Genomic DNA, 12,683 nt, shown 5'->3' on the forward strand with positions numbered 1-12,683 from the left:
GCGCCCCCGCCTCGCCGCGGGCCGGTAGCGGGGCGGCGGCCGCCTGCTGCAGCCGCCCCTACGCGGGGGGAGCCGGGCGCGGAGCTGGGCCGGGGGTCGGCTGAAGCCGGCGAGCTGCAGCGGGAGGCGGGCGCCTTTGTCCGCCGCTCCCCGAGCAGCCTCCGGGCCGCGGTGCCTGTCCTCCCCCCTCCCCCAACCCCGCTGCTACTGCCCCGGAGGGGCTGCAGCAGGGGCAGGGACCCCGGCAGCTCGGGATCGCCGCTGATCGCGGGTTTGCCCGTGTGTTTCCCCGGCCGCCCGAGCTCCCATTCATGAATTTCTGTGAAGCCGCCTTCATTCAGTCTGTGGTTAGCGCATGAAAGACATTTTTCACGTGTTAGGATCCATGACTCCGCGGTGTGTTGGTTGTGTGTTGTTGTTTTTTTTTCAATCGCCTGTGCGTAGGCATCGATTTAGCACTGAAACGTGCTCCACGTGCGCATAAAAATAACCCCGCTCCGGCTGCCTCGGTGCATGCGGCCGCTCTCCGTCTGGCAGCCGGTGCCGCAGGACCCCGCACCCCCGCCCGCAGCCGCGGAGCCCCCGGCCCCGACGGGGGGCGGCTTCCCCGCGGGGCCCCGCATCCGGCACCCCCGCACCCGGCCCCGCACGGAGCGGGATCCGAGCAGGGGAATTCAGCCGGTCTGTCCCCAAGGGCTCCGCTTGTTCCGCCCGTCCTTTGAAGTGCTCAAGTGGCGCAAACGCTGCCATAAATTAACCCGCTGTAACGGGAGCACTCGCGCTGCCTCTCCCGCAGCCCCGCGGGAGGCTGCCCCTTCCCCGCACCCGCGTGGGCAGACAAAAGCACACCGCCCCCCCCCCGTTCCCCGCTCCCAAATTCCCGAACGAGCCGCGGATCACCCTCCCTCGCTCCGGGTCCCCCCGGTGCAGCCCCGCCTCGCCCCGCGGTGCCTCCCCCGGCAGCCGGGCTCGGCGGCGCCCCCTCCGCCCGCCGCCCCCCCGCGTCCTCCCCCCGCCCTCCTCAGCCTCCCTCCCCGGCGCTCCGCCGGCTGGGTTACGCAGCAGCCGCCGCCAGCGCTGGCAGCACTTGGCGGGAGGGCTTCGCCCCGCCGCTCCCGGAGCATCTCCAGAGGCAGCGCCCAACGGGGAGCCGGTCCCGGACGGAGGGGGCAGAATCGGAGGAGGGCCGGGAGCCGGGCAGCAGAAGAAGCACCCAGGCTAATACGCACGATACTACCACTAGTAAAGAGTGGGGCGAGGAGGAGGCGCGGCCCTGAGGAGGAGCCCTCGCCCCCGGGCAAGAGCCAGGGGCGGCGCTCGCCGGCAGCCTCCCTCCCTCCTTCCATCCCTCCTTCCCTTCCCCGCGCCCCGGGCGCCCGTCGGGGCATGGCCTGAGCCGCCCCCGCCGCCGGCACCATGGCGGCGGACGCCGGCCTCGACGTGGCGGCGGTGGAAAGTTTCCTCGACAGGCACCCGGAGCTGGTGGAGAAGTGGCTGAAGAGGAGAAACTCGGTGCCCAAGGCGCCCGCGGGCGGCCCGTCCGAGGAGCGGCGGGGGGGGCGGCGGCGGCTGGGGCAGCGGGGGCGTCCCCGGCGGCGGGGGGGCTGCAGCGGCGGGCGTCCCACAAGGAGCTGCGGAAGAGCTTCGCCCGCTCCAAGGCCATCCACGTCAACCTCACCTACGACGAGCATGTGCACGCCCGGGCACAGGAGCCGCTGAGCAGCGTGCGGCGGCGGGCCCTGCTGCGGAAGGCCAGCTCCTTGCCCCCCACCACGGCGCACATCCTCAGCGCCCTGCTGGAGTCCCGCGTCAGCCTGCCCCAGTACCCCCCGCCCGCCCTGGACTACAAGCGCTACCTCAAGGAGCACAACGAGCGGCAGTTCTTCCTGGAGCTGGTCAAGGACATCTCCAACGACCTGGACCTCACCAGCCTCAGCTACAAGATCCTCATCTTCGTCTGCCTCATGGTGGACGCCGACCGGGGGTCCCTCTTCCTTGTGGAGGGGGCGGCCGCCGGCAAGAAGAGCCTAGTCTCCAAGTTCTTCGACGTGCACGCCGGCACCCCGCTGCTGCCCTGCGGCTCCACCGAGAACAGCAACGAGGTGCAGGTGCCCTGGGGCAAGGGCATCATCGGTTACGTGGCGGAGCACGGAGAGACGGTCAACATCCCCGACGCCTACCAGGTAGGAGTCGGGCGGGCCCCCGGCTCCCCGCGGCCCCTCCTGCCCCGTCGGGGCCCCTCGGGGTCCCTCCTGCCGCCCCACGGTCTCCTTCCTTCCCTCCTTCCCTGCCTCCCTCCCTGTCGGGGCGGCGGGGCTCGCCTTTAGCCGCCCGCTGGGTTTCCCGGGAGTGCTCGGCGGCTTCACGCCTTTTCAGAAAGTCCTCAGGGATCCGCTGGAGAAAAGTTCAAAAAGATGCTCGCGACAGTGCCAATGATTGTAGCCTTAAATCTCGGTCTCGCCTAACGTTCCCTGCCTGCTCGCTGCCGAAGTAATCTCCACCGCTTTCTAAAGAGCATATGTTTTCACCGGTGCATGTGCCCACTCAGACCGCATGGTGTGTATTTTCAAACCGCTTCCTAGGAGTGATAAAACCATACCCATTATTCTCTTGCGAGGAGTTCCCCCACCTTGTATTTTTACAGAGGCTTCGGCTTGAGTTGTGAAAATACAGTCCTGGCTTCAGGGCAAAAATTCTGAATTCAGCAGAGACAGAAGTGCCCTGTCCCGAGAGTGTTAATGCAAAACAGTGCATTCAGTTTACTAGCGTGAGATTTACCACCCTCTGTCTCAGTCCTAGGGGTTGTTTCTACTAGGTACTAGTGTGAGACACTACCAGCAATGTAAGATTCTGTAGAAAATTAAGAATCACAGGACTACACATTTTATAAATTAGCATCTTGGAAAATTTTAGAAAGGTGTGAAATGCATGTCCTTAATAATTCAGGTAAAAAACATTGTTCGATGTCTAACTTCGCTCTAGAGTAGTTCCAAAAGCAATAAACATTAAAAAAAAAAAAAAAAAAAAAAAAAAAAAAAAAAACGATGCTTAATAACAAACCATACAAGGAAGAAACTTGAAAATAAGACTGGATAATTTTTGTTTGAAATACAGAAGAGCTGGGCTAAATGTGTTTTGGGCTGAATATTTATGTATTTGTCAACCAGTGAAAAATACTAAGCTCTTCACAGATACGGACCGAGAGGTTTCCAGCCCACAGAAAAAGGAAAGACTAGAGCTTGGCAAAAAGGCTGTAATAGTCAGCCTAAAATGACTGACTGTTGGATCACCTTTGAAAAAATCTAAGCTTGCTTTCTTAGTTTCTTTTTTCCTTTTCACCCATTATCCACTTTCTCTTACCATCTGATTTTTTTGTAACTTTCTAAAACTGTACTCTTCCCAAAATATCAGCTCTTGAGGCCAAGCAGAAGATATTCTCAATAGTCTCAAGTGAATAAACAGATTAAGGATATCTGAGTTTGGTCGGGAAAGAGCTCTCTCTCTCTTAACTCTGGATAGATCCAGACACTTTTTCTTTTGGAGGTGAGAAAGCCACTGGGAAGGCAGGGTGTTTTTCTAGTCCTAAGGGACTGTTATTTTCCTTAAGTGTGTGTTCACTTTGCATTCCCTTCTCTGTGAAAAAGCCCAGCTACTTTAAACAGTTTGTCTGTTTGGCTGGTTCACGGAGAACAGTGAAAAACAATCCACGCAGTTGCCATTCCCAGTACTAGTTATATTGTACTTTTGCCTGCCTTGTATTCTTTATAATCAGTTATAATAAATAATACACTTTGTTGTATGTCTAAGCCCTAAGTACGTTAGTTACTGTAGAAGGGAAAGTTCTGAGCCAAGTTTCTTCTGTAATTATATCTGTTGCAACTTCACCACTTTCCATGGAGTTACTTCTGAACAATTCTAGTGCAACAGAAACTTCAGACCTTGTAACATTAGTGAAAGTTTTTCTTGCTAATAAAATGAGGGATATGCTTTCTGTTATGTTCCCTAGTTAGTACAGTTTATCTTGTCTTACCTGGCATGTATATAACCATTGTGCATCATTAAAAGGAGACCTTTCTAATTTAATAGTATAAAGAGCCCTAAGGAAGGCCAGTTATGTGTACGCAAAGAAGCTGTTCCACCCCAGATCATTGTAGTGCTCACAATACAGCTCTTTAAAAATTAACAAATGTGATTATATGATTTTTGTCAGCATTGCCACCGATGATGGAAGTGTTTAATCAACCATCAGGTAAAAAAAAAAAAAAAAGCACCACCAGGAAACTTTGTCAGGCTGACAGATGAAGTTGGAGAAAAAGAGGCAAGAGAGCAGCACCATTTTGTCCATTGAAGAGAATGTTTACATTGACGATACTTACTTGGTAAGAAAAGGCCTTTTTGTAATAGAGACTAGCATCTCTAGATTAAAGGCTCTTTGCTTGTTTTTTAAATTAAATAATTATAGGTAAAAATACTTCAATATCATTAATTACCTCATTTACAATATTGGGAAATTTGTTTTATTGTTGTGCAGCCATCTTTATTTGCTCAGAGCCTGATCAGATACTAGTTGAAGTGACTGGAAGTCCTATCAACCAGTATGGATTGGGTGGCCAGTTTGTGCACAGATTATTGCCAGCAACTACTGGCATTAGTGAGACTTCATAGGAATAACATACACATTTAAATCCTGTCATGTCCTACAGTGTGTTTCATGCAGGCAGTTCCCTGTACCCCCATACAGAGTTCGATAGGCTTAGGAAGTTTGTAAGTGATTTGCAGTGTCATTTTCAAAGATAGTGTAAGATTTTCAATTACACATTTATTTTTCAAAAGAGAAAACATTTGAAATAATAGGCTGGGGCTTTTTCGTGATTATTACTGTCAGCGGGTCTGACTTTCCAACCCTGCTCATGTAAACTGTCTGAGTTAATTCAATGTGCATAGCTAGATACAAGATTTGGAATCAATATTATGTATTGAGGACTGTATCACAGTCAGGATTTTTTTTAATAATATACAACAACTTTGGATGCCTCATGGTAATTTGATCTATGAAGTTTATGTGAAGTAATTGACCAAACAAACATTTTGGAGGTTCACAGCACCAGAGAATTTGACAAATATTTATTTTATGGAGAGGTTTAGGTGAATATTATATGACTGATTCAGAAATTGCCGGATTCATTCATGACTCAAAGTTTTATTGATTACATTGCAAAGTCATGTGATGAAAGTGAGGTTTTATAACTGTATAACAACTTGTAATATATTTTGTTTAATCTATAAGAGTTAGTACTACAGAATTTGTCGGAACAGGAATGGAGATACGTACTCTCTTTGCATTTTGGAGTCAGTCTAAAACTCTTTATCCTGCAAGTAATCTAGTTGTAGATTGGACTCCTAGTAAATTTAAGTTTTAAAATATGGCCTTGGATCCTTCCCTTGTATTAATTTTGGGAAGCATTACTGACTCCTTATTCTTATGCAAATAATGTGGTATGTCTTGAGCATGTGTGTTTGAAGAATCAAACACCATTATACTGGCAAGGAAATTAGGACCCAAGTGTCCTTTTGAGACTCCTTTTAACAGAGCATAGATGTAGACTTTGCACTTGGGTATGAAATGTATTAAATATATTGTAAGTATGTAGGCAGAGGCAATATTAAACCTTTATCTGCAGGTCTTATGAGTTGTTTAAAAATTTCACTTTTTTTTTCTTTGCTATTTAAATCTGTATTTTTCATGTCATCCCTTCTTCTTACAGATCTTCTTCTATGACGTTCAGCTGAGGCTCCTGATCACTTCTATTTTGTTCCATCTTTTAGAGTATCACTTAAATAAATTTAAAAAAAAATCACAAGGAATGTTTGGTTATTGTTATAATTTAATCTGTGCAAAAGTTTGGAGATAATAGCGTCCCACATCCTTCTAACTAGTGAAAAAATCTTACTCTTTAGAATAGTAAGCATACATCAGGAAGCATTGAAAAATGTTCGGCCATTTGCCAGTGTCAGCTAAAAAAAGTTTTCTGTATACCTTATGTTAAATTTGGAATTTAAAAAATAGTTTTAAATAAAGATAAAATGGCTTACCAGATGGATGTTTTAATAAAGTGGGGAAAAAAAGAGAGAAGAAGTATTAAAAGGATTTCCACTAAGGCATGGGTTCTTGGGGGCTGGAGAAGGGTCAGTAAAAATGATCAGAAATGATTTTTCAGAACAGCTCAAGACTTTAACAAGAATAATAGTTAAATATTCTAAAATATTTAACTATAAAAACTAAAATAAAGCAAAACAGAAGACATTGATCTCTTCTCACTGTTTTCTCTGTCAAGTTTAGGCCAAGTGGCATACACCTACTGCAAACACAAACTGTTAGAGGAAATCTTAAAAATCCCTGATCACCTGGGTATAGGTGTTGAGATTGTGTCATTTTTACAGGAACTCTGGGTGACCTAGGAGCATTCATTTTCTCCTGCTTGTGTTGGATGGTATTACAATTACAGAGTTACTGCTTACAGGTGCAAACTCCTTAGCCTGGCTTTTCCCAAGTAAGAGCTGTTGGCATAGGTGGTGATGAACAGATGGGAGCCACATTATCGCACAGGTTAACTGCTTCTTACTATCAGTATTAATGGTGCATCTCTTTCCATTTTAAAGAGCAGCTACAGCATTCCTGTGAGGGTTTGGTCCTGTGGGTTGGAAGCACTTAGGAGCTTCCTTGATCAGCAGTGCTGGAGCAGCCGGCACTAGCCCTTGCTGCATATATTTCCACACTGGCTCTCAGGAAGGACAGAGGTTGCTCCTTAGAGACCACAAAACATGGCAAGCAGACAATCTCCATGTAATACACAAAAAAATGAGAACAACTTTTACTGTGCATTAAACATGACTAGGAAGCACCACAGGGAACACAAGAGATAATTACAGCAGTAAAGAACTAAATTGCTCTAACATGCTCTCCAGGAAAGGGCACCCCAGTCCACCATGCAAAATTTAGGAAACATTAAAGTTATGAGTCTCTAGGAAGTGGCCTTGTGCCATCCACAGCTGAGAGCCACAGCAGCGGCCACGGAGGTAGGGAGGCATGGCTGCTGTCCATGTGAGGCGCTCAGAGGCCCCTGCACCTTATTTCACCTTCCTTGGCCTGTGAGCCTTCTCAGGGAGCAGTTTCTGACTGAAATGTAAAACTTCCTGGGCCGCACAACATGCTGGTGCTGGTGACAGGTGCAGGTACTGTGATGGAGCAAACCCACCTCTCACATGTCTGTGTGGAGCAGGCCAAGTTACCTCATGGGCCAGGATGGCGGTCACCTGTCCACCATGGCAGGGCCAGCTGCTCCCACCCAGGTCATCGCTTCATGGCTGCTCAGCACCTGGGCATGCCTCCCTTGTTGTCTAGAGACAAAAATCAGGGGGTTGGCAGCAACTGGGTGCAGGGTGCCCAGGTGGACCCTGTTTAATGCAAGTCCACACAGTCCTGAGGCAAAAAGCTTGGACTGGAACCTGCCCCCTGCTCATGTGTAATGAGTTTTGCGATAATTTGGTGTTGCTGGGAAGTTATAAGCAGTGGTGCGGGTCTTAATGCACTTAAAGTCAGCGCTGAAGCATGTTGTGCTGCCTGATTTTGGTGCTGGTATGAGGAGGTGCTTGTGGAGGGGTGCAACTTCCTGGGCAAGCCTAAGTGTGGAGGACTTCAAGGTATCAACAGGTTGGTATTTTTTGTTCATTTTGTTTTATCATTTTTGTTATTAAATGTGTGGCCTGTTTTCTTAGTGACCTCACAGAGCAAGTAGTTGGTGCCCTGACACTTTGGCTACCAAAAAAAGTGTGGTGGTCATGACAGTCTTCTAGCTCTCTTTTCCACAGAATGCCTATGGGCTAGTTCTGTCAGGCTTTTTTTTTTTTTTTTCCCCCCCTCTGTCAAACTGACATACTTCACCAGCATATCAGTTAGCTAGCCTGTTTATCTAAAGACACAAACATTTTTAGCTTACTTTTCCTCAGCTCCTGGTAAAATTTCCTCACAACATGAGCAGGAAACTGGTCCCTCCCTGGCCTGTGATTCCCTAGGAGTGCAGGCATGCCATGAAGTAAAGAGGCTTTGAGTTGTACGATGGTGTACTTTGATGCCAGGAAGGGGTGTGGTTTTGGATACAGGTCTGAAGCCTTTTGATCTGCTTGCATTACCTCACTATAAAAACCTCACAGATTTTAATAGTGAAAAAATAAAATTAGGGAGGCTCCAGGAAAAACCTCTGAATACTCATCTGGCTTCACCTCGTGCTGGAGTCTGTGGTGACTTAAAGGAGCAGAGACAGTTGCCTCTTGCTTTCCTTCTGTCCCAAGTAGCTTGCATTGGACACTTAGTGCAGGCCTCATTACTTTTTGAGGAATATATTCTGGAAGCCAGCAGCTACAAAAAAATTTACCTCGGGCTGTGGTTTCTGGATTACTGAGTACAAGTCTTCTTGAGTAGTGTAGTAGAGATACTGGTATGATGTAGAGGGAATAGCAATCCAGATTATTCCTATCTGTGGCTTTTTGTGCCCTCTCCTGTGATGTTGCCCTCTCCTCTCAGTGAAGTTCACTGTTCCAGCTAGAGGTGGGTTCTGAATCTCTTCAGTGAGTGGTTCTTTTTCCTTGTGTATTAGATTTGTTTTAATAGGGAGGAGGTAACACTTGTGCGTGGGGAGTGCTGTTGGAATCCCTACTTCTGGAAGGGCTGACCTGGATTTTGTCTCGTTGCCATTCTGTATTCTGCTCTGCAAATTAACTGCAGGGTCTGCTTCTACCTGGCTGCAGCTGATACATCTTCTGGTGGTCCTCTCCTGGTTCTGCTTAAACTGTGGAAAAGACAGGGCCTATGAAAGGGGGAAGGAGTATTTATCCCTCTGTTTCTGTCCTTCCTGGTGAAACTGATGGCACAGGTGAGGCTGTGCTTCTCATCACTTAATTTAGAGTTGCTGTCCTTTAATCAGTGTAGTGGTTTGGGATGCCTTTTTATAGATAGTTAAATTTCCTACAGCCTAAGTTTAAAACACTGAAACAGTAGAGTATATAGAAATGCAGTCTAAGCAGTTAATAGCCTCAACTTTATGCTATGGTGTAATATATGATACAGTATAAATCTGATACTTAAAGACATAGATTTTTAATATTTTTCCACTTTTCTGGTGTTGCTCTATCTTAGTAACTTCATTACAGGTCTTCATATCTCATTTTAGAAGCAATGAGCAAGAACTCCAGCCAAATGAAAAAGTAGACTTAATTTCTTTCTCATTAATACAGCTCTCTTATGAATGTCAAATGCTTCATTTTCTCCACACACTCACACTGCCCTGTAATTCTTACATTCTTGTGCTGTGGAGTTGCTTATATGTGGAAAAAAAAAAACACACATGACTACATGCAAAAGGAGAAGATAACATGTCAGTAAAAGAGTTGGAGTAGAAAAAGAACGAGGATATACATAAACTAAATGTTAAATGGCAATCACTTATTTAAAATAAGTGAGAATAACTTCATGAAATGAGAGTTTAGAGGATAAGTCAGCACTGCTACACCACTAGTCAAGTACAGAAACGATTTAAGATTGTTGCTTAGAGCCTTGTGAGAATTCAGACACGACTTCCTATTGCTGTCACTGATAAAACTAGCTGAAAGACAAATTTATGTCAATATTTTATAGTCATTTAGCTGGCTTCACTACCCCCCCCTCCATTAGACAGATCTGACTTTAGTTGCACTCATGCTTTATTGCTCATTATCACTCATTTGTTTAGGTAAATTCTGTACTTATCTTAATTAGAAAAATGAATATCTAATGTATATTTAGCGCATGGCTGTCTTTTGCATACACAGTTATTTTTTGTTGTTTGTTAATTTTATTCATGTACTTAACTAGAAAGATGTTCTGAATGATGTGTGTGTGTCTCTAAGAACATTATTTGAAAAAAAAAAATCGTAGTCTCTCAGGACAGAAGAGAAATATTTTCCACCTGTATGGCATGCAGCATTGTGGCAGTGCAGCATAATACAGTTCAATTATCTATTTGATTACAGTATGTCAGCGATGGTAAAAATGAAGGGTCTGATTCTGCAGTTCTAATTTTAGCAGAAATCCCATTACAAGAACAAGACTGAATTAAGCCTTTAGTTTTGCTTGGTAAAGGATTTTGCTGTTCTGTTCGATTGGTTTTCAATTTCCCAAAACAAATGTATGTTACTTTGAGTTATTTACATTTGTATGTTATTGTGCTATTTTTCTATGGAATAGCAGAATTAAAACAAGCAAACATACATGCATTGTTACATAAGTTAACTTGTTTTACTTTTCTGCAACAGCCCTATTGACAAACTGAAATATAAACAGCTTGAGCTCGTGGATCAGCAGAGTTGTGTTAGGAGGGTAACAGCAACTGTGTACGATGTGTTTAATGTCTAATGTCCCTACAATACACCTTTGAAAGTGAGTGTGGCTAAGGTTAATAACACTACTGGTTTGTCACAATAACACTTTAAATTTATTATTCAAAGACCTTATTATACTACTTTAAATTTTTAAATTATATATTTTATATTTTTATATTTATATATATAAATTTAAAAAATCATCCTGTGTGTTTGGGAGAATGGCACTAAATGGCTGGCACTAAATGGCTGACAGTGAGGCTGGCATGATGTGGGAACACGTGTGGTGGTGCAGCTGATTCCCAGCAGGGCTTCAGCATGCCCACTGCATACAAGGGCACGGAGAGCCACTGTGATAGAGCAAGCAGTAGTGGGTGTGATCTCTAAATATTTAAAACTACAGGAAAAAATTATTCTCTCTTCAAGTTTCTTCTCTGATAAAAATGCAGACAGAGCAGGAATGCACAGCTGTTGTACAGGATCAGACTACAACTTAACTTACTGCAGTGCTATCAGCAATCTAATGTTGGTTTGTCTTGAAGGAAGAACAGCAAAACCATTTTGTATTGGACCTGGATAATGTTGTCCTGCAGAGGAATCTCTTCTTATTCCTGCTGTTGATCAGCTCAGACTATGAAGCATAAAATGTGATTATGTTTATTAACTTGATATTCATGTCTACAAACTTGATAATGCTTATGAAGATATTTTTTTCCTTTCTCAGAAAAAAATTACATATACTATTTTCTCTGTTAATTTTGTGCCAGTGCTTGTACAAGTAGTCAATGTGTGCTGTTATTTGTCTGTTGTCTAACTAGTAGATGAAACTGTGGTCAGAACCGGATATAGATGATATAATGCATCCCCACCAATCAAAATAAAAAAGAAGGCCCAAACAGATACATTTAACAATAAAACATGAATTTTATCATTGCAAGTGAACTTTTTTTTGCCCCCAAGAAAGTCAATAAGTCTTATGTATTTTTCAGCTTAAATTATATATGGACTTAGTTTTAAAACTGGAAGTTAACAACTTTAAGGGCCAATGTTCCCTACCCTTTTAGGGAATTGTTTTGGGAGTGAAGAAATAGCTTGCTGAGCTGTTACATGCTTTCTTATCTGTTTTATTCATTTTATCCTATAAGAAATATTGCTGTCGTATAAATAGTAAATAACTGGACTATGTGCTTATTTACTTGGGAGAATTAGGTTTTAGATGCTGGAGAATGACACTTTTGTTCTCCTGCTGCCTTTGTCTCTGGGGCCTTAGGGATTTGGGGGGAGATGGCAGGAATGGTTGCAGCAATCCTTACAAGGAAGTCTCTTCAGAGATTGGTTTACTTAGGTTTTGCCCCCCAAAAGCAAGTAACTATTTTCAACAAGGTTTTGCCCATATCTACTGCAGTGTTTTATTGCTTGGTTTCTGTTCCTTATGTACTACAGACCTTGCACTGTATGTGACTTTTTTTTTTTACCTTAAAGAGAAGACTACCTAGAGCAGATGCCTTCATTTATTTACTTTTAATTTGTATTTTGGCTTTGTTATACTTTGAGTCTGGATAATATGCTGTCTTTTGGGTTGTTCCTTTCCTATAAAAGCTTGAATATTGTTGTATGCTCATAGGAAACGTGATCAAGAAATTGAATAAATCTTTCTACTTCTACAAGTGTCAATGCTGCTGCAGCCTGGCTTCCTGTAAAGTCAAGGAATAAGAATATAAAGATTCATTTTCTTTTCCAAGTTCCAAGGGCTATGTTTAGAACTGTACTTCTGCTAACAATTTGTGAATCTCCTACTTAAAGAACTGGATTTCAGTTTGATTTTAACTTTTACTCAGAAATTAAAACATTCTTTATTACCATCGTAACTTATTCCATGACTTTAAATCCCCCCCAACATTGAAGTTAGATTAAGAACAAGAACGCAACAGTTGGTTTGTTTCATTGGAGTTATGGAGGCTCCCTGCGGCCTTCAGTGGAAGGGTGCTTCTTGCTAGCTTTTTTGAAGAGTTTATTTTAAGTTGGGAATCATTAGAAAATGTCTAGATGCTGTTAGTGAGTGACAGAAATAATGACTTGTTAATGAGATTTTCACCTCTTTGTGGTCAGCATTAATTTATTTTTTTTTTTTTAGAGTTCCTCTAAGTGTAGAGGTTCAGTTCTCACAATGATCAAAGCCTGTTATTTTGTGACTACAGATTCATGGCCAATTTGCCATTGCTTTCCAAGTAAAGAGGATTGGGCCTTAATAGATTTCTTTGCACTTCTAA

The 12,683-nt window shown here is 44.4% G+C and overlaps 1 protein-coding gene across 1 annotated transcript in view; it reads left to right on the top strand.

Moving 5' to 3' along the window:
• Positions 1-994: 994 nt before the first annotated feature.
• PDE11A (phosphodiesterase 11A) overlaps positions 995-12,683 on the top strand; it is a 131,408-nt gene continuing 119,719 nt past the window's right edge. Inside the window, 3 exon segments of the mRNA XM_040561928.1 lie at positions 995-1,554; positions 1,556-1,594; positions 1,596-2,183. Coding sequence (XP_040417862.1) covers positions 1,417-1,554; positions 1,556-1,594; positions 1,596-2,183 — 765 coding nt within the window. The 5' untranslated portion in view covers positions 995-1,416.

The sequence above is a fragment of the Cygnus olor genome, chromosome 6, assembly GCF_009769625.2.
Source record: "Cygnus olor isolate bCygOlo1 chromosome 6, bCygOlo1.pri.v2, whole genome shotgun sequence".
NCBI lineage: Eukaryota > Metazoa > Chordata > Aves > Anseriformes > Anatidae > Cygnus > Cygnus olor.